The following is a 25,067-nucleotide window of genomic DNA, read 5'->3' on the forward strand; positions in this document are numbered from 1 at the left end:
TCTGCTCTTTCATCTGCTCTTTTGTCTGCTCTTCCGTCTGCTCTTTCGGCCAAATAATCAGATCGCCCGGGTTCACTCCCTGACTACAAACGTTGCACACCCGGTTGAATCTCCCCGTCAGGATCCCCTGATTCATATCAAGCATGCAGTTATTGGTTAGCGTGAAGCGCAGTCCTTCCTCTTGTGGGATCACACCGTTTCTCATCGCCCGAGTGCTCGCACAGTAGTGCCATGGTGTTGGTCCTACGCAGCCGCAGGAGTAGGTTGTAGATACAAGGCGACACATGGTGAGGGCATGTGCTGGTTTGGCTCGTTGTTTGGTCTTTGCGAGATAGACTGTGTGATGATTGAGAACTGATTGAATGGTAACTGAATGATTCTTGACTGATTCTTAACTGATGATAGAGAGATATTGTCGAGAGGATGTCTGGGGAGGATGTTTGGGGGCGCCCGAGAGGATGAAGTCATGATGGCATGATTGCAATGCTGAGAATGGAAGGGAAGGTGCGAGAGGGTAGTTAAAACCAAGGGATAGAAAGAGCAGGAGCTGTTGATGAGCAAATGGCGGGAGAGGGTGGCTCAGAGAAGGATGGAAGGAGCGACTGAGAGGTGGTAGTTGCAACATTGTAAACAATGCGCGAGACTATATGAAAACAAAATGGAAGGAGCCAAAGGGAAGCCGCAACAGAAAGAGAAAGAGCGAACCCCAACGTCACGTCACCTCGCGAGGAAGTCACGACCTCCATAGTGTGAAGGAAGGGGCGATAGACACAAGGCGATTAAAAATGTGAGAGAAGGAGCAATACCAGTTGAACGCGGGAAGGAAGGACCGAGACACTACATCTGAGACAGGAACAGAAGGAGCTAAGGGCGTCCCTGCCAGGCCAAAGAAGCCGCCAGGTGAGAATGATATGGAAGGACCGACACGCCATAGCCAAGAACTGAAGAGCCAAAGAAAGAGCGATGAGTGGCATTGCCCAACCTACTCAGGGAAGTCGCGAACCAGCAGCCAAAGCTCCTTCCTGACTCAGAAATGTACCAGGCGCGTATTAGGCTCGTGTTGGCGCCATCATTGTTATAACCGGCCCGACATGCCATCGTTCCGTCGTTGCTTGCTGGCTGCGTGCGAAATGATAGGCTTTTCTGCTCATTGAATGTATCTTGAGTAATGCAGTGAGAGATGTCTGCGCAACTCTGCCGATGAGGATCATCCGGGAGGATGCACGGAGCTATTCCCGACCACATGCCTGCACCCACCCCTTTTTCCATCCCCTTTTCACCCCTTTTCAACCCTTTTCATGCACTAAACAACACATCCTTCTCCATCCTATTTCCACCCCTTTTCTTACTGTCCAAATGACACACAAGACAATCCATACTACTATCTAACTAACCATCCCATCCCGCATATCATCTCACAAAATCTCTCCCAATATAAATTTTCCAAGGACACATAATATACGAATTTAAAATGCAAAATATATAATACAGCTTTTCTATTTCTATTCGTGTATGCCCGCTATATAAAAAAAATACAACTCAAAAATCGCTCTAGATCGCACACGTCACATCACCTTCCGCCGACAATCCATCATATATGTGTACCCGCCATCCATCCCACCACAGAAAAGCCTCTCACATCAAACACCACACCCCCCATCCCAAGAAGCCTCTCGACATGACTACAAACGCTATATGCAAGGGGTAAACGAAAGTCTCTCGACATCAGTGCTGGAAAGTCTCTCGACGTCACAAATATTTCCCCCTTTCCCGTTTCCTGTCCCATGTCCCATGTCCCATACCCATACCCATGCACCATACCGTGTAACCGATCCATATACCGTTCCGAATGCCATTTGTCCGTTTGCCCGGGCGCTGTTAAAGTCTCTCGACATCAAAACGACAAAGTCTCTCGACATCAAAACAACAAGTCTCTCGACATCAAAACGGTTGCAAGTCTCTCGACATCAATGCTCAAGTCTCTCGACATCAAAAATGTGTTACCTTCACCTCATCCCAACGACCACAACACACCCACAACACACCCATACCAACAGCGTACCACACAGCACGCAGCCACCTACACAACCCACTCCCAAAACTTCCCCCAAAGCGTCGTCGGCGCAATGCTCTCCCACTCCTCATCCTCGCACGCCAAGCTGCCAGTCAGAATATCCGCCTCCGCAGACCTAACCCACTTGGACCTCGTGATAACCTTGTGTCCCACAAACAGCACCACGAAGAGAATCAAGCTCACATACGCCACGAAGAACTGCGTCACATCCCACGGCATGAATGCCGTAAAGCCCTGCGTGATGCAGATCAGCACGTTGAAGAACAGCCCGTACCACGCGTACCACGGCTGCCACGGCGCGCGGTACGGGAGCGTGTCGCGCGACACGCCCTGCGCCTTCAGCGCGCGCATGAAGCAGATGTGCGAGGCTCCGATGCTGGCCCACGTGATGAAACCCGCGACGGCGCTGATGTTGAGGAGCCACTCGAAGACGGTCGACGCCCCGGAGGAGAGGTTGAGGAAGGCGAGGAAGCCGAATACGGAGGTGAAGATGACGGCGTAGTAGGGGACGCCGCGGGCGGAGGCGCGGGCGAAAAATTTCGGGGCCGAGCCGTCGTGCGCGAGTCCGACGAGAATACGGGAACCAGAGTACACGTTGGAGTTTGCGGCGGAGAGGACGACGAAGAGGAGGACAGCGTTGATGAGGCCTGGGAGGACCTTGACGCCGGCCAAGTCGGCCGCAATGACGAAGGGGGAGGCGGTGGCGTCGGAGGCGGAGGACATCAGGCGCTCATTGGTGTACGGCACCAGCAGGCCGATGAAGAAGACGGTGAAGACGAAGAAGAAGAGGATACGCCAGAAGGTCTTGCGGATCGCGGACGGTACGTTCTTGCGCGGGTTCTCGGTCTCGCCGGCGGCGATACCAACGAGTTCCGTGCCCTGGTACGAGAAACCAGCTTGCACGAGCACGGCCCAGAAGCCGACGAACTTGGATACGGGGTTCGACTCTGGAAGGAGGTATGAGGCGAATGCGCCGGGGTCTTTCCAGTACCTGAAGCCGAGGTAGCCCTCCTTGCCTGCACCGGCATCAATGCAGATGCCGAAGATGAGGAAGCCGATGACGGTGATGACCTTGACCATGGAGAACCAGAACTCAAACTCGCCATAGAAACTGACGGGCATCATGTTACAGGCAACAATGAAGACCCAGAAGACAGCGATGAAGATACCGATCGAGAGGGAGGGGTCCCAGTACTGGATGATCAGTCCCGTCACGTTCAGCTCCAGCGCGAAGGTGATAGCCCACGAGAAGAAGTAGATCCAGCCCATCGCGAAACCGATGCTAGGGTCAACGAAACGAGAAGCATATGCCGTGAAAGCACCGGAAATGGGAATGTGTGTGGCCAGCTCGCCTAGTGACATCATGACGCTGTACACGACCGTGCCGACGAAGATGTATGCGATGAGTGCGCCTGCTGGTCCCGACTTTGCGATGGCTCCACCACTACCGATGAAGAGGCCTGTTCCGATTGTTCCTCCTGTTCTGTATTAGCCTTCATCAAGAAATATGAGAAAGGAGCAATGGTCGAGATGTGGGATGGGCGAGGCAAGAGCGATGGATATGGCATTGCGGGGAAAGAGCGAGTGAGGGCAGGAGTAATGGACATGGCATTCTTCAGGATAAGGAGGAAAGGGCAATGGGCATAGGGCTGACCGGTGATGAGGAAGGAGCAATGGATACATCATCCCTAGGAAAGAACGAGTGTGCGAGGAAGGAGCAATGGGTACTACACTCCTCGGGAAAGAGCGACTATGTATTGCGAGATCATGAACATACCAATAGCAATCATCTGGAGATGCCTCGCCTTCAGCCTCCTCTGCAGCTTCGGCGCCGAAACCTGCTCCTGCAATTCATGCTTCTCATCATCCCCCGAGTGTATGGACGGGCTGGTCTTGATGTCCGTGGAGGCCTTGTGGTGCGAGGCGGAGGTCACCTCGCCGATGGATTCGGGACCACCATGCATCGTGATGGTGCCTGAGTGGACGGATCACAACGGCTGTGATTCGAGCAGTGAGGGGTGTGAAGACGAGCAGGGAATTCGGAGATGGAAGGGAGGACTCGATATACGCCCTCTCGAGAGGCAGGAGGAGATCCGCGATCGGTGATGGGCAACGTCGGATGGTGATGAAGTCGTGTGAGCACTCTCTCCGCTGTCAGCGGCGATCGGAGGGTCGGGGTTAGTAAGGGGAAAGTGGAGGGAGAGGGGGGAGGAGGAGGAGGTCGTTTGAGGGGAAGACGGCGTGGGAGGGAGGAGTCAATTGCACTAGCATGATGGAGCGGGAAGGGAAGAGTTTTGTCATCAGAGATTAGAGGGCAAATCTGGGGAAGTTGAGGGGGACTAGTAGGAGTTTGGGTTAGTTGGGGATATCGGGTGGGTAGTTTGGGGTTAGATAGTGGCAAGAGGGCAGATTATTTAGACAGAGATAGGCAGTTGTTTGGCCAGAGATACCCACAGATAAAGCATTTCAGCGGCGGGTGCCCAGTGGCAACACCGATGTGAGGCAAAAGAATGGAGAAAAAAGCCGATCTCAGGTAATGGCGTTGTCATGGCGGCGGGGGGTAATTCCGGTGCGATGAGATTAGATCGCGGGATGTGGTTGGAGAGAGATATGGAGATGGGATCGAGATGGGATCGAGATTGGATGTTCGGGGTCGCCGCCCCGCCGCCGAGGTGGTTTATTGGGATTTTCACCGGAGAATGCCCGACGAGAGCCGTCAGTTCCGTGAGAGTCACGTGAGTTCAATTACCGAAGTTGGGAGCTGCGCACGTGAAATTGTCACGTGACTAGACTATAAGTTGTATTCACGTAATAGCTTACTAAACAAGATTTTTCAATCACGTGTGTACGCATGTGACATTCCAAGATTAGTAAGCACCTCATGACTATAATCACGTGAAACCACAAGCACGTCCAGCTGCAGTACCTGTGGATCTCTGCCCAACATGTCTTCTCCACTACACATCATTCCCAACTGCGCACCAGATCACCAACGTCAGTGTCAAGATCCGCATTACGAGCAGAAGCCCACAGTGAGCACGTTGTTTTGTCTCATCGCCAGCTCGCATTGTCTCATACGCACCTTCTCTCGATCTGACCGCGCGCTAACTCTCTGCATCTAAATACTGTACAGACCTGCCTGTCTTGCCTGCGCGTTGATGATCTTTCCAGCCTTGAAGGATACTGCTTATTGTGTACAGCACAGCATACAGCGCAACTGACTTGGCCGCTTTCCCCCGCGGTGAGCGCGCCTGCGAGCGAGGTAGGTGATGGTCGGCTAGCCATCGCCGATCATCTGGACCTGGATACCCTTCTGGAAGGTCGAGAGCGTTGACAGCTTGGCGGCTTGGCGGGACGGGTCGGCCATGATGGTGGGTGGTGGCTTCGGAAGCGTCTTTTGGGGCAAAACGAGGCGTTGGCTAATTGTTTCATAAGGTAGTGTGAAGGGTGAAAGAGGGGGAAGAAGGGAGGAAGAGAAGGAGGAGGAGGAGGAAATGCTAGTTTGAGATGACGAGGTAGGTCCATCGGTCCAAGCTGCGAAACAAGCTGCGAATAGTACGTGAGAGTGCGCGATCTTGTAGTCACATGACACCATCCCAACCTCGCCGTACCCTCCTTCCTCTCTCTCTCATTTCTCATGCGGCTGCTTCGTGTTGTGTGACGAGTACATGCTGGGTTATGCTGGGATATTGTGGGATATCGTGAGATATACTGGGATATACTGGGATATACTGCACGGTACTATACTATACGGCTCTGTAGGATCGTGTACGCCATCGCTATCAGTATCCCATCAGTGCACTGTGCACTTCCACCTCACCATCTCACGATCCTACGGAACCGCCAAGGCTCTATCCCTCCCTCCCTCCCCTATTCTCCCATTCCGCCGTTCTCCCTTTCCTTCTCCCCGCTCGTATCTCGTACTTGTACTCACCTTGGTTCATCTCATCCCATCCCATCCTTCTCCCCGGCGCATACTCTCTGCCCCTCCCTCCCCCCGTTCATTCCGGAGTGCCATGCGCCATACTGGTATGCCGTCCTCCCACCCCGCCGCCACTAAACTTAGAATGCGCCTCGAGGCTTATCTGCCCCATGAAACCCCCAGGGTGACACCAAATGCGACCAAATACCACCAACCGGTCCCAGGATGACCTCGCCGAGACGTTACATGGCAGGGACTGCCCAGCATCACCAGCAGCAGCCAGCGAACAGCAAGTCGCATGTGCCTGCCCAGCCAACAAGGCATGGCTGTGTATGCATGTGTGTGAGTACTATACTATGTAAACAAAACGCCGACCAGCGACCGCCGACGACGGCCACCAGCAACCAACCACCGCCAACCATCACCGACGACATCCCAGCCACCTCTTCCCGCACCTTCCCCCTTCATCTTCCTCGTCCGGCACTGGGGTCTGCTGGCCACCACCCCAAGGCCCTACCAAGCCTGTGCCAAGTCTGTGCCAAGCCCGCGCCGAGAAGTGCCAGTGGCTTGGCGCGATGCGCCATGGACGCACGCCTGTCAGCCGCTCTCATTGGCTGCGGCGGGCGTTTGATGCGCCTTGGCGGCTGCCGATTACAACAACATCGGCCGCCAACTGACTCCTTGCTCCTTTTCTGGGTCTGATGTTTCGCTGTCTCAGTTGTCGATGTCTCACCCACGCACACGACGGCAAGGTGTGCACCATGCATGTGCCCGCCAAACAAGGTATTGTAGCTAACTATGTATCCCATGTGCAAATCCACCGCAAATCTACTACAAATCCGTCGCGACAGGTACGTTGTTGCCCCCTGAAGTTTCTCAGTTTCTCAGCTTCGATACTTCTCTTCTTCGCTTCCACCCCATTTCTTGTCGTCCCTTCGTCCCTGTCTCATCTCATTCTACCATCTGATATACGGCTGTGCCCTGGTATATCTCGCCGAAACCATCATGGTCACTCTTCCCTGCTCCCTACCCCTTCCCTGTCCTTGGTATCCCACGCCGCTACAGCAGTCCCGCGGACCACCCGCTGCTGCCAACTGCCGCTGACCAACCCCTCAATCATCCCCCTCAAACTCCTTCAGCCCCTCCAATACCCCCCTTCCCTAGCATCCAAGCAAGCATGCTTTCATGCAGCCATCCCGCATCCACTATACCCGACCCTGTTACCTAACTGGGGCATATCACATATACTTACCTGCCTACCCTACCGCCGATCTACTCCCACGAACATCACCCTCCCTTTCGCTACTGTCGTCCCTCCTTCTTCAATCGTAATCGCTTCTCCTGCACGCCACGCCTCCGTCCCAGAAGACTAAAACCTTCTGTTCTTCCGGCCTTCCACTCTCAGTATCATGTCTCGGATGGTATCATGGGGATTATGGAGCCACGGGCATGCCGGAGCTCGGCAGTGCGTGACCCCTGCCACGAGACGTTGGCAGACCACTCTTGGCACCCTCAGCATCCCTCATCACCCCTTGACGCTTCTCCACCCGTCCCCTGATACCATTAGCCGCTGCACAGGGATCCCTATGTTTCTTAATTGGGAAATCGCACCTCCGCAAGCATCAAGCTCGGACTGCCCGCCGACCGCACCGCCTCCTGATCGGCATCGGTGATCTTCAATCATCAACCCATCATAGGGCAATCACAGGCCTATAAGCTCGCCGGCCGTGCTTGTAGCTTCCTTCTCGGGGCTTCTCTATTCTTCCTCGACGAACCATCCCACCATCATGCCCTCCTCATCCCCCCGCATCACACCCCTTCTCACCCCTCTCATCTGCCCTCTATCTATCTGACCGAATCAACTTCCCAATCAAGAAGCCCGCTCCCCATATCCTCCGCTGCCGGCGTCTGGCCAAGCTTGACCACGCCGCCAGATCGACATGACTTACCCTCGGGGCATGTCGCCATCGCGATACGCACATCACGTCCATCACGGAACTACATCCGAATAGGCAGTTGTCACTTCGCCTCCCTTAATGGTTCACCGTCCTTAGCTCCCGTGAGCCCAATCTCGCAAGATCAGGTCCTGGCCCGTTCCTGGCGAACCTTCTATAAAGCTCAGCGGATATCCCGCCTCCAGTCTCACTATTATCCTCATCCACATCTCCTCACCATCACATCACCAGTCCTCCACCGAACATCATGAAGTTCTCCCAGAGTCTCATTGCCCTTGCGGCCTGCTTCCTGCCCCTCATTGCTGCTGCCCCCGTCGAGGCACAGAACGCCAAGATTCGCAGCCCCGGAGCCCAGGCTATCATCCCAGACAGCTACATTGTTGTCTTCAACAAGGGTGTCAATGATGCCGACATCGAGTCCGAGTTCGCTTCCGTCAGCCGCATCCTGAGCAAGCGCAGCTCTGCCCACAGGGGTGTTGGCCACAAGTACAGCATCACTGGCTTCAAGGGCTACCAGATCGAGACCGACACCGCCAGCATCGGTGAGATCGCCGCGTCACCTCTGGTATGTGATGACACCCAGTTCTAAAAACCTGCCGCACATGACTAACGAGCACCAGGTCGCATGGATTGAGAAGGATGGAAAGGTCCAAGCCAACGCCCTCGAGACCCGCTCTGGTGCTACCTGGGGTCTTGGCCGCATCTCCCACAAGGCGGCTGGCTCTAACAGCTACATCTACGATAGCTCCGCTGGCTCGGGATCCACCGTCTACGTCGTTGACACCGGAATCTACATTGAGCACTCGGTTAGTCTCCATTCACGCTTATTGCCCCGCATTGAAATTTCCTACTGACACCTACACAGGAGTTCGAGGGCCGCGCCAAATGGGGCGCTAACTACATTTCGGGCTCCCCGGATACTGATGAGAACGGACACGGCACCCACTGTGCCGGCACCATCGCTGGCGCCACTTACGGTGTTGCCAGCAAGGCGAACCTTGTCGCCGTCAAGGTCCTCGACGCTGACGGATCCGGTTCCAACTCTGGCGTCATTGCCGGCATCAACTTCGTTGGCCAGAACGGCGGTGATGGCAAGTCTGTCCTCTCCATGTCGCTCGGCGGCTCCTACTCCGCTGCCCTCAACTCTGCCGTCGAATCCACCATCTCCAACGGCGTCACCGTTGTCGTCGCTGCCGGTAACGACGATGCCGATGCTTCCAACTACTCCCCCGCCTCTGCCAAGAACGCCATCACCGTCGGTGCCATCGATAACACCGACACCCGCGCCGACTTCTCCAACTACGGCGCTGTCCTTGACGTTTTCGCCCCAGGTGTTGACGTGAAGTCCGCATGGATCGGCAGCAAGTCCGCCACCAACACCATCTCCGGAACCTCCATGGCCACCCCCCACGTTGCCGGTCTCGCCGCCTACCTCATCGGTCTTGGAGGACTTAGCTCCCCATCCGCTGTCGCCGCTAAGATCGCGTCCATCGGTGTTCAGGGCTCTGTCAAGGACCCCAAGGGTAGCATCAACCTCATTGCTTACAACGGCAACGGTGCTTAAAATTTCTCGCTTTTTGACGAGAGGTGGAGGGATGAGGATTTATGGATCATGAATTTATGGGAGGGAAGGGGACGTATCTTCTGAACTATATATTGATTAGGGAGGATTGTTTGGATAGCTTAGCTAGCTAGTTGGTGGGGGTGTGGAGGTTGTGGTAGAATTCAATAAATGTGTTTGCTATATTGCATGACTGTCTTATATTTGTTGGTTGAATAATGGTTTGGGGGAGAGAAAAGTGGTTGGTTTTGGAAAGTTGTCTTCTCTCTTGTTCCCTTTGATTTAGATGTCGTTTGTGTTCCTCATCGATATTAACTTCGTTTCGACAGTCTACGTTATCATTTCTCGATGTCGAAACTCAATTTCGAAGAGCGGGGGGTTGAGGCTTAGCTGAGCTGGGATTTGCGGATAAACAAATTCTTGAATCGGTGACATAAAGCTCATACGTGTAATGTGCGTAAAGGTATATTGAGGTAGTCAAGTGCTCCGGTCCCTGGTGCCCTACCTTAAGGACCAGACCTACTCACTTGGCCGTTTACTTCCATTTCTTCGTATATATATCACAGGTATGTGCCGATGAATTGATGGGATCAAAGGCGGGCAAAAGAAAGAGCCAGGTGGGAGAGATCGGGGCTCAAGATTATCCGCTACGAGAATTGTAGAGGAAATGAGGTAGCTGTGAGTGGTGTGAGTGATACGTAATGATCAAAAAATCGCTAGCAACGATGACAACTGCGACAGTGACAGCAGCGCAACGGCAGCGGGAACAGTAACGGTGACAAGAGTGCCATAACAGACACCCTTTGGTGACAGCACCCCGGCAAGGGACCCGAGGCTGGTATCAGGTTGGTTTCTGAGCACAAACGAAATTTGCAGCCATATATAGTCCAGTCACTCACCACGGCGGTGTCCCAGAATGCCGCAAATCCAACATGCTGATTTAATTTAGCTCGAACCGTAGTTATTGATTTTATACCCGACGACAAAAGCTTTCCCGCTTGTGAGTGAGCTTAAACCACCATACCGGTGAGGGGATGCCCCAAAGGGGATAGATATACCAGCCACATAGGAAATAGCACCATGAATATGAGCCAGAGAAGAAAGGCGGCGGGAGCGATTACCTACCTTGACTTGCTTTAGTTTCATCCGCGGATAGCGCATCGGGTTTGCTTTCATGTCGTCCATACATCCAATCACCCTCATTACCAGCCCATAGAGTGCCCCGCAGCGCGCCTATCGGTATGCCGGCCGTCTGTCGATTAGCTCATGGCCAAGAGGGCCTGGGCCTGGACAAAAACACTGCCAGTGGCGCATGCATCCTACCTGGTCTACACATCCTACCTGGTCCATGCCCATTCACCCGCCCCCTGCACCGCCCATCCACACCTCATGCTCATGCAAGCTAGACCTTATCTCTCGATTCGCACATCACCCAGAGGTGGGAACCTCATAGTGATAGCCCAGTGTAGATCCAGAAATAGATTGGCCACAGAAGCGGGGAAGGGCAGGTATAAAAAGTCGGACGACTGTGGCGAAGGGAGCATCGAGGATCCTAACGTTTAAATAGTACAAGAAAGTAAGAGATAGAAAAGGTCACGGTGACGAATATGAGATTTCAACAATTGTCGGCAACTCGTGGCGAAATACGGAGGATAATTGCACCAACTGCTGTGGTAACGGTGGTGAGGGAGTCATGGGTTCCCGGGTGTTGCGGTTCTGTTACCACCTGGGATTGTTGTCACCCGGGGGCAGTGTGATGTCGCAGTAGCGCTCTTGTCGTCACTGTTACTCTCACTGCGGTAGTCGCTATTGATCCTTACCATTTAGAATCCTCGTCTTTCCTCGTGGTTTCTTCACGGAAGATACCACGGCCGCCCCAACCCCACAGCTACGCTGCCTTGTTGAATATGCGATTGATATCCATCTGCATCCTTGCCAGATTTCCATGATATATAGAAGATAGAAGTTATAAAACCACGCTTAGTGATAGTATGTGTGTGTATGTTAGCTGTATCTAGTTTAAGCTCTTCCTCAATCAAATTGACGCTGAAATTAAGAACGAGAACGAAAATGAGAGGGAAAAAAAGAAGAGAGGAGAATCCACTCACCAAAATATACAGCTTTCCTCTTCTTCTAGCACCGAAACGTCGATTTACTTCACGAAGCTGGGCCGTTCGTTCTCTGGTGATGCATGAGTTTACGACGACCATGAAACCAAGTCCCCTGTGAAATCCAACCTCTACCCATGTCAAAGTGCTAGAAAAGGACAATCGCCGCCCCGTTCCAGACGATCCGTACGGAAAATAGGAAAGACGGATGGCTGCCCAGAGGAAAGAATGTGGGTTGGATTGTTTTGCAAGCGTTGACGAAGGGTGATGGAGCTCTGGGGTTGGGGTCATTCTTGGAGGTGAGGATTCTTGTCACCGCGAAGTCCTGTTGTCATTTGTCATTGTCATGCGTGGTGCTGTTGCTGGTGGAAGTACAGTTATGGTTGCTGTTGAAGAAGTATCCGAGAATAGGAACACGAGCCGTACTGAACTGAAAGCTTCAGATATGAGACTGGCAGGTAAAATGAAAGTCTTTGACACCAGAAGCTACAACTAATATAGTTCATCTGGAATAGCGGTTTAACCCGCCACGCATCGAGAAACAATATGTAGGTAAATATAGAATCACCACCAGATCCCAGCCATCTATTATCTCAACATTTCTATCAAATACAACTCGTCTAACCCAGAATCCCATCCTGGCCCGCACCCTCGGCACCACTCTCGGCCCTCCCTGCAACCCGCATAGCCCTCCTCCTCGCATCCAAATAAATAACAAACTCTCCATACGTCTGTGGCACGATACTCAGCTCCCCAGGCACCTCGAACGTATAATTAAACTGCCCTGTCGGCCGCACCTCTCCGTGCTCCACACTTCGCACATGCGTGTCAACCCGAATCTGCACCCGCGTGCTGTCCCCGACCCCTGGCTCTGTGTACGCCACAACAGCGGACATGTACAATACTGATCCTACTGGGACAGGATTGGCAAATGTCGACGGGTCAAGGGCGAGGAAGCGTGGGCGCGCGTGTGAGATGGCTGAGGTGCAGGTGAAGGCTAGTTCGAATGTGGATTTCAGGAGGAAACCACCAAAGATCATGAAGTTGTGCCTGTTGCGGTACTGGGGTTGCATGATCTGCACGGATTGGATTAGGGATGAGGACATGTAGTGAGCGTTGGCGGGTTTTTGCATCGCGCTGGTCGCATCTATAGAGTGTGAGTATGGTTCGTGGGATGGGGAGGAAGAGGGGTTACCTGAGTATTCGGATTGCTTGAGCCAGAGAGCATGAATGAGGTCTGATTCTTCGTCGTTGGGGGTTTGTTTACGGAGGGCAATTTTGGAGAGCTCCTTTTTGGCGTTATAGTTCTCTTCGCCTTCTTTGTAGAGCCTGTGCTCTTCATCGGTCACAAGTTTTAAGGGGCTGATGTTGACAGGCTTCTTGGTTGCCGGGTCCAGAGATACCTTGAACTGTTAGTATTGCGTAGATGCACTTGACAAGATGGCCCACCATAGTAAACGCGCAGGTCAAGAGGATATCCTCCTCTTTTGCCTCCTTCCCTTCTTCAGGCGCTTTCGCAACTTGAAGGGAGATCTCCATGCTACTCCTTCCCGTGGCAAAGGTCACCTGTCCGCTCAATTCGAGATCGCAGATAGACGTTAGAGGGTGCTTCAGCGTGATACGGTCCACAGCCGCCGTTACCGTCATGACCGAGTCTCCGGTGTGCTTGTATGCCACCACGCCAGCAAGCGCATCGAGATCCATAAAGATCGTCCCAAGCCTGATGTGGCCCGTGGCATTGATGTACGAATCAAGGAGCCACGGGTCACGCGCAAGAGGTAAGGTCTACAACACTGTCAATATAGTCGTGATGTAAATCCACCCCGTAATTACTCACCACTTTATGGAAACTCTCCGACATCCGTTTTGGGGTGGTGTCAATCGGCGCCTTGTCTCCCACAGGCGAACTTATTGGTGCTGATTGTTTACCCTCCTGCTGTTTCCGGAATGCCTCGATGAAGGGAGTCCGCGTCCTCATTGCCGTCAATTCCCCATACACACCATCTGTGGAGCATTTCGGGGTTGACGCAAAATAGCGCTGTTGACGCGGTGCGCAGCGTGTTGCTGTGCGAAGGGCCGCTCGCAAGGGCAACTGTCTCAATTTGGTAGCCATGATGCCTGGCGAACTCAGTGAGATTATCTTTACAGTAGAGTAAATATTATCTCAAATGGTGGCTCCGTCCCGAAGTCTTCCTAGTAGGCGTATATCACGATAATCGCGGCTATTGACGCCAACTTTTAAGCCGAAATTATGCGAGCACGTGACACGGATAAATTTCGAATATCATAAAATTAGAATGTTGTATTATTGGATCCGTACCCATTGGTATGTTGAAGATGAGAATTGGCAGGTAATTCTTCAAACAGCACCAGGATTAGTCAATTGGGCTGTCGTTCAATTAAGGTTTCAGGGGTGGTCGTTTGTTGACTCGGATGGAGATCGCCCCACATTTTTCTCTCATCAGCACAAGCGATTTTCAGGGGCACAGAACGTCAGGCAGGAACAAAACCTGGGGAAGGAACGACCTTCAAAAAGAGCCGAGCTATGAAATACTCAAAAGACCCCTTCGGAGATTAGAATGGCTGGCGCTACACCTTTCTCTATGGATATCTCACAATGGCGCGAAATGCCGTTGGTCTTGCTCGCTATTCACAAGTCATGATCACGTCTCGGTATCCCGAATTGTTCGGCGGCAGCAATGTTATTAAGGCGCTACCAACTAAACCGAGGCCTTCCCATCTATTATACAGAACAATAGGAATGAGAGGAGATGTGCCTCAAGGCCTACTCTAACCCACCGACCACCAGACCAAAACGTCCCGTTCACCTATCAACGGCTTCTGATCAGCTCCGCCAGCGAAGTAAATATCGTCCTGCGCTTTGCCACTATATCCGCCATCGCCTCCTTCGCCCCAGGAATCATAATCCCACCAACAGCGATGGTATCCTCGCCCGACAACAGCCCTTGGTATGCTTCTTCGGTGAATTTATCCAGCGGCATTCCGAGGTTTCGGCCGACCTCAAGGCCCATATAGTCGTGAAGTTCGGCTACAGAAATCAGTGACTGTCGTCACGACAGAGACACATGAGGGGAACTCACTCTTCACAGCCGGAGCGACAATCTCGGTGACTTTGATCTGCGTATTACGCAACTGGTCCCTCAAACACATCGTAAACACATTCAGCGCCGACTTCGAGGCGGAGTAACCCGGCAACTGCGCCGCAGGTACGATTGATATATGCGTCCCAGTGCTTCCACTTGTGTCAGCCAACAGCAGCAGCTCTGCGGAATATCACCCCAACTCACAAGATAATCCCCGATGGGCCCTCCTTCGCGATCAGGAACGGCAGGAACGCGTGCGTCACGGCCACCAAGCTCGTGTAGTTCACCATCGTCTCAGCGTTGAACACGTTCAGGTCCACGCTCTCTGGCTTCGAAAAGTCAAATGGTCGCTGCATTCCCGCGTTCAGGAAGAGGCAGTCGATATCCGGTGACGCCTCCGTGATGCTGCATCAGATCAGCTCTTGTTATCGACTTCAACGCGGTGAAACGGAGCATGCGTCCATAAACAAAATAGGGCCAATCTTACTGTTTCGCAAACCCAGGAATCTTATCCAGCTGTGTTATATCCAGCGCCGCACCGCGAGCAAGGCCGGGGTGCGCGTTCTCAAACTCCTCGAGGGCATCCTTGCGCCGCCCGACGGCTGTCACTTTCACGCCTTCGGCAATGAGTCGCTCCGCCATCGCCTTGCCGATACCAGATGTTGCTCCAATGAGGAGGACATGCTTATATGGGAATGCCATTTCTGCGAGTTGGTCGGCGAGTAAAAGTGGCCTGATTGTGATGGTTCGATGGCTACGACAGTTTTTACCAGGCGGTGTTTTCGAGTCAGAAATACGATATCAAGGCGCCTAAATGACAGTCGAATCCTCTGTCAATCTCAATATCTCGATAAGTCGTCTCTTGGCATGGATGCGTTCTTTTATACACCATCAACGACCGTGCGGGGTTGCGTATCAACGTATCAAGTCAGACGGCGATTTCATTAACTCCGACCACTATCCACGGCCTGACACGACACAACCTCCGACACCGATCGGCCTAATTAAACTCCAGGATTACTCCTTTTCCTCGTCTATACCTACACTTACCGACTCCACCGCACCAATCAGCATCAGCAGAGGCTACAGATATGAAATCCTCCTCCAGAAGGAGAAGAAATGCCATGTGGCTAGTTCTCATCGCAGCCAAAATAGCCGCGTGCCTGTGCGGGATGATCACCGCATCGGGCGCATGCGGCCGCACGCGGCCGCACGGTCCGCTATCTTACCCCTCCACCCCCACCATGACGTCCAGGAAGGGATTACCCCTCCTTCCCACTCCACAACTGCATACAGGAGGTACGCCGAAACATTCGCCGTGTGAGCCCACTTCATGAGCAGACCGCCGTGCCGCCTCATCATCACCAAAGACCATTAAGGTGGGGAACCCACGCCGAGATTCGCGCCCCAGCAGAACCATTTTAGGACGCTCGTGGCGAGTCACCGAGGCAGACAGAGCGGCTATTTAAGACGCGTTATACCAGCAGCACCGAGTGCATCACGGATTCTCAGGTAGTGACGTCTATTGCATAGCGTTCGCCAAAACGCCGACGAAAACTACGGCCACGGGATCAAGTACACCTGCAGGTCCAGTACGGCGCGTTTGTAACTAATCATATCGACAGTGGCACCGCGGTAACAGACGCTGTCGCTAGCAGAACCCTTCGGCGGCAGAACCTGTCGGTGACAGAAGGCCGCCAACAACAGCAGCCTGAAACAGCAACAGCAACAACACCACCACGCAGTCTCCCTCAGCCCACCCTCAGCCCACCACAAACACACATTCCGCCAGGCCCAACCACCCAGTTCCCATATGTCTTCGACATATACCCCTGGTTAGGTCGCCCTTATTGATACGAGCATAGCGACACGCGGAAGCGGGGTATATACCCCTCCCTCCCCTCCCTCTCCCCCAAACAAGAGTGACTCCTTCCAAAACCCCCATTCCCACGCACCACCCCCACCCACCCGCGTCACCAACCTCCCCCGCATCCCCCAGCCACCATCCCCAAACCCCTCCCCCCCCAAAAAAAGAAGCTTCGCACCCCCCCACCCCCCCCCCCCAGCTCCCGGCCGCCTCCCGGTAAAAGTCGCCCCCGCTGCCAAGAAGGGGGAATGGAGTAAGTAAAGTTTCGACCCCTGCTTTTTTTTGCCCCCCCTTCCTCCCTAGTCGTCCTACGTGGGTTATGCATGTACAACGAAGCTACTCATCTCATGTACTCTACCTACCCCTCCAGTTGACAAAGTCACCACGATCTGGGCATCCCCATGTCGCGCGACGTCCCTCCCTTCTTCACTCCACTCGACTGGCCTGGAAAAAGATCACATATGCATGCACAAGCAAGGGAACAGGAACACAAAAAGGGTCATTAGAAACCAAAAGTCTATTACACTCTCGCGCTATATACAAGTATAAAAAATTCTCACAATCTATTGCACCCCCGCCGCCACCGCCGCCAAAAAAAACCCCGCTAGATGTCTATGCAAGATATCATGTAATATATAATAAGATAAGAAAAGGAAAATGTGTGTGAATAGCGTGGCGCGGGCTTTTGGTGGAGCCGGATTCGCCAATGTGATGATGATGATGTGTGTGAGAGAGACGTAGTAGTGTGGTATGTGACTTTTTTTTCTATGCTTTTGTCTATATTTTTACTTTCTTTTTTATCGCATCTTCACCCCACCCAGAGCCTTTCCTTTTTCATGATTTGACAAGAGCAGGTATCGGCAGTGGAGGGGTATGAAGAGAGGTATGCCGAGTAGGATCCACTGAGCGAACCGCTTACTCGTCATCCTCATCAAGGTTCTCGCTCTTGGCCTTGATGTTCCAGGTATCCCTCTCCTTGTCGTGCTCGAGCTCGATCTTGCTGAGATGGCTGATGATGTTCTCGATCTGCGTGTCCTGCACGCTGCGCGACTTACGGCCGAGGTTATCGAGCCACGACCAGTTGGTCAGCATGTAGTACACGATGGCGATGACGACGGTGACGGCCATGGAGTACAGCCAGACACAGACGACGGTAACGACATCGGTCCATCCATCGCCGCGGAAGTGGGAGAAGTCGCCTGAGACGGACTCCTCGAGACCGCCAGACAACCAGCCGAAGATACAGAAGATGGTGGCGAGGGCGTCAACTCCGAGGATGGCGCCGACTAGTTGCCAGGATGGGAGGGTCTCGAAGCCACGGGTGATGAAGATGAGCCAGTTCTCGGTGAGGGAGACCTCGAGGAAGAGGATCTCCTGGACGGAACCGTAGCGTTGGATGATACCTCCGTTTGGCAGGAAGAGTGTGCCGCGGATGGCCCAGGTGCCGAGAGCGAGAAGAGAACCAAGGACGACGGAGATGACCCAGATCTTGGGCAATTGCCACTCGACAGGGCGCTTCTCGTAGTGAGCGTTATCGTAGGCGACGGCGATGGTAGCCAAATCAGCGAACAGGGCAATGAACACGATGAGCTCGGCGCGGATGGTCTCCTTGAGGATGATCATCGAGGTGACGAGGTAGATCTCGAGATGCAGGCAGAGAGCGATACGGTACTGGATGTAGGCCTTCATGCGCTGGAAAATCTGGCGGGAGATCTTGATGGCGGAGACGATGGTGGACAGACCGGGGGCGAGGAAGACGATGTCAGCGGCGGCCTGGGCAGCCTCGGTGGCACCCTCGACGGCGATACCGCAGTCAGACTTCTTGAGAGATGGAGCATCGTTGACACCGTCACCAGTCATGGCAGTAAGATGGCCACGCTGTTGAAGCATCTCGACGACCTGGTACTTGTGCTCGGGGAAAACCTCGGCGAATCCGTCGGCCTTCTCGCAAAGATCGTGCATGGTGCTGCCGGTGAGGCCACCGTTGACAAGTCTGTCGGAATCGTAAACCTTGGTGCCGAGCGCGAGCATGCGGCAAGTCTCCTTGGCGATAGCAAGAGCGTCACCAGTAAGCATCTTAACCTGGAGTCCGAGGTGCTGGGCATCGGCGATGGTCTGGGCGGTATCCTCACGGGGAGGGTCGAAGAGCGAAAGCATACCGAGCAGCTGCCAGTCACCCTCACCCTCCTTGACGGCAACACCGAGAGAACGGAAACCACGGTGGGCGAGCTCGAGGGACTTTGCGCGGTACTCGTCGGCGACAGCCTTGGAGCAGTTGGACATGGCGAGGATGGCCTTGGGGGCACCCTTGGCACAGGTGTAGATGACGCCGTTCTTCTCGCAGACGGTGGTGATACGCTTGGAGACGGGGTCGAAGGGAGTGAAAGAGTGGGTCTTCCATCCCTCCATGAGCATCTCCTTGGCCCTTGGGTAGCGCTTGAGGGTGACGATGGTGACCTTGTCGATGGGATCCAGGTGCTTGGTGTTGTGGGAAGAGGCCAGGGCAGCGACAGCCATCATCCAGTCGATGTCGACACCGTCAGCCACGTATGGCTCGCGGATGGACAGCTGGTTGGCAGTGAGGGTACCGGTCTTGTCAGAGCAGAGAATGTCAACACCAGCGAGGGACTCGATGGCAGTGAGCTTCTGAACGATAGCCTTCTCCTTGGCGAGGTACGCAGCACCGACGGCGAGGGTGGTGGTGGTAACAACTGGCAGACCGACGGGGACACCGACGATGAGCAGGATAAGAGCGTAATGGAGGAGGTTGTTGGACGAGTCCTCGGGGGTAGCGATCTTCAAGTGTCTGTAGAAACCACCGATCCAGGCAGCGAGGATGAAGGCCATGACGAGAACCAAAAGAGTTCCTCCGATGCTGTTCATGATGGCCTTGAAGTGACCGGAATCCTGGGCACCAGAGACAAGCATGGCGGTCTTTCCGACGAACGAGCCCTTGGCAGAGCAGGTGACGATAGCGTAGGCCTTGCCGCGCTTGCAGCCAGTGGTGTAGTAGCAGACATCGGTGACGTACTTCTCGACGGCGAGGGACTCTCCGGTCATGGAAGACTGATCAATAGCGACAAGAGCGTGGCCGCCGTGGGGCAGACCCTCCTCATCCTCGTCCTCAGGGTTGCCGCCCTTCTTGCCAGCGAGACCCTGTGCGCGCATCTCGGTTTGGTAGTTGGCGAATCCATCTTCCTTGTTATCGTAAGCGCAGATGAGACGGCAGTCACCGGGAACGACCGTTCCGTGGCCACCACCTTCGAGGATGACCTGTGGAAAGACTATTAGCGCGAGGTCCGCCAATTGAGTGAGTTGGGAACGGGAATGCTTACAATATCTCCAGGGACGATTTCACGGGCGAGGATCTCCTGCTCAACACCGTCGCGGACGACGGTGGCCTTCATGGCGATATCACCCTTGAGCGAAGCGACGACATCGGCAGCCTGCTTCTCCTGGTACCAGCCGACGACGGCGTTGAGCAACAGAATAGCGATAATAACACCGAAATCAATCCAGGCACGCAGACCAGCCGCGATGAGAACAGCGACTTCCATAACTGCAGAGAAAAACACGAGTTAGCACGTGATTTGAATCGCCACCGCCAATGGCAGAATATCTCGGCGAATGAGAATAAGCAATTGGAACGTACCATAGAGAACCGGGCCGCGGAAGAAGCCGACGAACTTGAGAAACATGTTCTCCTTGATATCAGCCAGCTCGTTGTAGCCGGTCTTGCGCCTTCTGCGCTCAACCTCCTCAGAGGTCAGACCCGTGGCGATGTCGGTCTCGAGCCACTCGGTGGGGATATCGATGGCGCCGCCGGGACCGAGCTCCTTGCGCCAGAAGGCGTACCAGGGACGCTTCTTCTCATCGTAATCCTCCTGCTCGTCGACGACGGCGGCAGCTCCCTTGGTGTCGCGGTAGGTAGAGATGTAGCGGACCAGGTTGCTGTACTCGTCGAGCTCGACTTCCTTCTCATTGTTGGCGATGCTCCGGCGGTCTTCCGCCTCGGCGTTTCCGACTTCGAGATCGCGCGCCATTGCAGCGGATTCGGGGGGGGGGGAGGGGGGGAGAGTGGAGATTGGTGGTTGAATGTGATTTTCGCCCGTGGACAAGGAGAGGAAGGAGGAGAGAAGAATCCAGACGGAAGGGGGGATGAGGAAGTATTAATATATGGCGCAGGGAAAAGAAAAAAAAGACATTTTTAGTAGGACCGACGAGCGACCACAACAGAAAGATGGGGACCAGGACGGGTAAGTCGGTGGTGCATCTGAGTGGACGAGAAGTGGATTCGTCTCAAGCCGGCGAAGGGAGGGACCTGAATGGGAATTGGGGGATGGTGAGTGGTGGGAAGGAGGGGAGTGGAGGGGGAGAGGAGGGTGGGGGATCTTGGGGGTGAGGATGGACGAGGATGACCTGAAGATACATGACGATGAGGAGGGACGATCAGCCAAGACCGAGTACCAACAGGGTACCCCGCTACTGACTGATGGAAGGTTTTTTGGAGCGGAAAGAGACTAAGAGCCTAAGAGACTAAGGAGCGGAAAGAGACTAAGGACCGGGTTGACCGGTGTGTGTACGGAGGGGGTGAGTGGACTAGAGTGAGTGGACTAGAGTGCCGTCACTCCCGATGACATTGCAGCGGCGGAAAGAGCGAGGGCCGGCGAGGGAAGGGAAGGGTGGGAGGAGCAGGGGCGGGCGAAGGAGGGACGAGGGAATGTGGCACTAGTAATCCCTAGTAATTCCTAGTAATCACCCTAGTAATCCGTTAGTCGGTGGGATTAGTTGGGATTAGTTTCCGATAGCTGCGACTAGGTGGTACGTACCGGGAAATTGCAGGGAAGAAGGGAGGAGGCGACAGGGAAGGTACGATGGAGAAACGATGGGGAACAATGGAGAATGGGGAAGGGAGAAGGAAAAGGAAGGGAGGTAGGAGGCAAGAGAAGGAGGATGCCGGGAATTGAGGGATTAGCGCCGTGAACCCTCGCAATAGCACGTATGGTACACAACAGAGGCGGCGAGGATGGGCGGAGGGAGCGGAGAGAGGAGTGGAGGGAGCGCAGTGACCACAATGAGGACAGTACGGGCAGACAGTAGTACGGAGAGGACAGGAGAGGCACTACAGACAGTACAGACGACACACCACCGACGATGGAAGTACTCTCTACTCTCGGCGTATCTGTGGGGGGCGAGGGCGATGGCGATGGCGATGGCGGCCGGAGCAGGAGCCGGAGCAGGAGAAACGAAGAGGGAAGAGCGAAGAGGGAAAGGGGAAGAGCGAAACGTACAGTACACCACGGACGGACAATAGCGAGAGTGCCGCCCGCGGAGAAGAAGAAGAGGACGAGGCGAGAAGAACGAGAAGACGCAGGGCGTGGGCGTGGACGTGGGAGTGCGAGTGGGAGTGCGAGTGCGAGTGCGAGGGCGAGGGCGAGTGCGAGGGCGAGGGCGAGGGGCAAAAGTCACGAGTAATGCGGGGCAGCGATGTCGTCGTGTGTGGTAGTCTGTGGTTATATCTGTGGTAGTTTGCAGTACGTACTCGATACATCAACAGCCAAACAGCCAAGGGGGCCAAGATAAGGGAAAGGAAGAACCACCCGAGCACGGCCGATTTGAGGAGGAAACCGACGGGGGGTTGGACCGGGGTGAGCACAAAACCAACCGGGGGGCGACGATGAAGAAGGAATTTTTGCACTCGACTCGACTCGACTCGACCACGCCCCACCCGTACTACACCTACTGCGGCTAGACGGGACGGGTTTCAGGCACGTAACTAGCGCCGATTGCTGAGTACTGAGTACTCGGTACTTACTGACTGTACATACTCACTTACTTTTTACTCCAGGACTCAACGCATTCGTCTTTTACTGTCTGTACAGTCAGGTCAGTACTGCTGTGCTGTACTGTACAGTCACCCACGCAACGAGTCAAGCCCGGCCCGGAGCACGTGAGCTAGGTCACCGCGAGCAGACGAACAGTGGTCTCACCACAGCAGTCTCACCACAGCACTCACTCATCCCTCTCCTCCGGTCGGTCGCTCGGTCAAAGGGTGGGGGACAGGCAGATTGCATGGTGGGGAAGAGATGGATGCTCGTTATTTCAGTGATAACGGTGATGGACTGCACTGGCCCGATGGTCTGGCGATGAGAGAATGGGGGTGAGACGGCCGCGTGTGTGTGTCTGATTGACATCGTCCAAGGCTGACTGGCTGACTGACTGAGCGACTGCTGTACGGGATCGCGTGGTGAGGGCTTCGTGGGCTGCCGACGACTACTACTTCCAGTACGACTACCACCACCAACCACCACTACTACCATCGTGATTGCCATGTCCTTTTCTCTCCTGTCTTGGCCCGCCCGCCCACACTGCACTACCCACGATGAGCGCTCGCTGCACCATGCCCGCCATCCACCACGCTGCAGCCACCCGCGAAGGGGTCGATACTACACCTACACACTGCAAAAACTACACACAACAAAAGAAATCTACCCCGTCACTGGCCCCCGACCACTCGACACCCCCCTCCCGATCAACACCCTCAAACCCCCTCCACCCCTCCATCCCCTCCATCGTGTAGTCACCGTGTAGTCATCACCGCCTCTTCCACCCTCTCCCACCCTCCCTCCCCTCCCCTCCCCCCGCCGCGCTGCCCGCCTGCCCAATCCGCGCGCCGCAGTGTCCTCCTCGGCGTGCTGGGCAATGTGTCGCCGTTTCCTGGGCAACGACCCCGATGCAGCAGGTCCAACGCGGCGGTGAGGGGGAGGGACCGCGCGATGAGTGATGCCATGCCTCTGCCCTGCCGTGCGAGTACGTACGAGGAACACAGTTTGTTTTGGCGACTGCCCCTCCTTCTCATCGTCCCCTTCGTTCCTTCCTCATCTCGTCATTTCCCCTCCACCGAGAGGACCTTGTCCTTCCCCTCCCCCTCCGCCGAGACTCTCCCCAGCCCTGCCCAGCCTCACACGCGCACACAGACACACGGACACGATCACGCACGATCACACTCGCAATATGGGCTCACACGCACTCAATTGCGCTCACCTCACCTCACCCTCACTCTCACACAGTCATCAAATCCCTCGCATGCATCACCCGCCCTCCACTGCCGCCCATCCCACCGAGGGTGTACACTAATAGCGTCCCCCTTCCTCAACAAACCCCCAATCCGACCAACCGACTCCCCTCGCCAATCCAATCTTGACCCCCACACGAAGCCCTGCCCTGGTCTCTCCCCCACCAACAACGATCTCGCCTAGCCACGTCCATCCGATACCGCCATCCCCGTTACAGCCTAGCGCGTGCTATTTTGCCCGGCGTTGGCGACCCGCGCGAGGGATTTTCAGGGTACGGCGACGGGGATTAAATCGCGCATTTGCGGTGCGCTGCATTTGCTATTTGCCCATGGGCCTCGCGCCCTGTCTGGCCTGCCTCTGTTTACAGCACAACTGGCCGAGATGGGGGGTGAGCTATATGAGACGCGCTGCTGGGGTTGAGATGCCCTGTGCTTCTGGGACTTCTGGATGACTTGCATCGCTGTAGTCGCTGTACTCGCTGTACTCGCTGTACTCGCTGTACTGTCCGATCAATTAATTGACGTCCTGCGTCATGCACCTCGACACACGGTGCCGCCGGCGCGACGTGCGAGATCGAGAACTCCGAGGGGGGACAGGTGGTCGTGTGCTCTGCGATGCCCTGTTGCTTGCATCCGGGGGGGGGTGTATGTATGGCGGCGCAAGAAATCTCTATACGGCCAATACGATCAATACGGCACACGGCACCTCTCAATCCCGTATCATCAAAACAAACGGCCGGAGTACTCTAGACCACACCACACCGTATAGTACTCTAACCGCCCATCCAGACCTTCATCCCTCATCCCTCCCCAATCCCTCCCCAATCCCATCACACCCTGACTCGTCCGCCCCCAGCCAGCCCAGGCCAGCCCAGGCTATCCATGAGTAAACAAAACAAAACCCAAGCGAAACGAAACGAAACGTCTCCCAAACCACACCCAAAACTCCCTCAACCCCAACTCACCGTTCGCCTCGCCGTTTCTTCCGCAAATTTGTGGGGACGCCATGATGTCATCGCGGCACCCCCATTGAGCCCATTGAGGCATTTCCGCCACCGCCATGTACTCCATCGTTGACTGCCGCGAACGACCACCACCGCCCCGCCACGCACTAGAACCCCCTTCCACTTCCAACCCCCCAAACAGACGAAACAAACCCCAAAACTAACCCCAGGCACAGAAACCATCACCCAAAACGCATCAAAACACAGATTACTGTACAGGAACAACAAACGCTCCGACCCGCCGCCCTTGCCGACCTCGTCCTCCCAATCGTAGCCCCTACTTTCTTGTACTGTACCTACCCTGCTGCCCTTCAGTTCCGCTTACCCTCATTCTCACCTCATCTCACCTCCCTCACTCACACTCATCGCGATGCCGCGCACCCCGCTCTCGGCGTTC

The 25,067-nt window shown here is 54.7% G+C and overlaps 6 protein-coding genes across 6 annotated transcripts; 2 read left to right on the top strand and 4 right to left on the bottom strand.

The window, feature by feature from the left end:
- Positions 1–1,479: 1,479 nt before the first annotated feature.
- VE01_03663 (uncharacterized protein) lies at positions 1,480–4,706 on the bottom strand. Its single transcript, XM_018273148.2, has 3 exons — positions 4,529–4,706; positions 3,852–4,413; positions 1,480–3,552 (listed from the first exon to the last, which is right to left on the bottom strand). Exons 2-3 carry the CDS (start codon positions 4,036–4,038, stop codon positions 2,081–2,083), a joined length of 1,659 nt encoding a protein of 552 aa, XP_018132352.1. The 5' UTR covers positions 4,039–4,413; positions 4,529–4,706; the 3' UTR covers positions 1,480–2,080.
- A 1,962-nt stretch (positions 4,707–6,668) lies between these two features.
- On the top strand, positions 6,669–9,656 carry SP2_1 (Subtilisin-like protease 2). Its single transcript, XM_018273149.2, has 3 exons — positions 6,669–8,516; positions 8,572–8,757; positions 8,817–9,656. The coding sequence occupies exons 1-3, from the start codon at positions 8,199–8,201 to the stop codon at positions 9,513–9,515; spliced, it is 1,203 nt and encodes a 400-aa protein (XP_018132345.1). The 5' UTR covers positions 6,669–8,198; the 3' UTR covers positions 9,516–9,656.
- A 2,421-nt stretch (positions 9,657–12,077) lies between these two features.
- On the bottom strand, positions 12,078–14,305 carry VE01_03665 (uncharacterized protein). Its single transcript, XM_018273150.2, has 4 exons — positions 13,458–14,305; positions 13,070–13,405; positions 12,816–13,023; positions 12,078–12,767 (listed from the first exon to the last, which is right to left on the bottom strand). Exons 1-4 carry the CDS (start codon positions 13,731–13,733, stop codon positions 12,241–12,243), a joined length of 1,347 nt encoding a protein of 448 aa, XP_018132346.2. The 5' UTR covers positions 13,734–14,305; the 3' UTR covers positions 12,078–12,240.
- Positions 14,306–15,609, bottom strand: VE01_03666 (uncharacterized protein). Its single transcript, XM_018273151.2, has 4 exons — positions 15,212–15,609; positions 14,929–15,129; positions 14,722–14,873; positions 14,306–14,669 (listed from the first exon to the last, which is right to left on the bottom strand). Exons 1-4 carry the CDS (start codon positions 15,424–15,426, stop codon positions 14,452–14,454), a joined length of 786 nt encoding a protein of 261 aa, XP_018132347.1. The 5' UTR covers positions 15,427–15,609; the 3' UTR covers positions 14,306–14,451.
- A 1,480-nt stretch (positions 15,610–17,089) lies between these two features.
- On the bottom strand, positions 17,090–20,962 carry VE01_03667 (uncharacterized protein). The gene is made up of 3 exons (XM_018273152.2): positions 20,244–20,962; positions 19,927–20,150; positions 17,090–19,864 (listed from the first exon to the last, which is right to left on the bottom strand). Exons 1-3 carry the CDS (start codon positions 20,632–20,634, stop codon positions 17,507–17,509), a joined length of 2,973 nt encoding a protein of 990 aa, XP_018132348.1. The 5' UTR covers positions 20,635–20,962; the 3' UTR covers positions 17,090–17,506.
- A 654-nt stretch (positions 20,963–21,616) lies between these two features.
- On the top strand, positions 21,617–22,066 carry VE01_03668 (uncharacterized protein; the record flags this gene model as incomplete). Its single annotated transcript, XM_018273153.2, has 1 exon — positions 21,617–22,066. The coding sequence occupies exon 1, from the start codon at positions 21,746–21,748 to the stop codon at positions 22,064–22,066; it is 321 nt and encodes a 106-aa protein (XP_018132343.1). The 5' UTR covers positions 21,617–21,745.
- Between the last annotated feature and the right edge of the window lie 3,001 nt (positions 22,067–25,067).

This window comes from Pseudogymnoascus verrucosus (assembly GCF_001662655.1).
Source record: "Pseudogymnoascus verrucosus strain UAMH 10579 unplaced genomic scaffold scaffold_11, whole genome shotgun sequence".
NCBI classification, from domain to species: Eukaryota; Fungi; Ascomycota; class Leotiomycetes; order Thelebolales; family Thelebolaceae; genus Pseudogymnoascus; species Pseudogymnoascus verrucosus.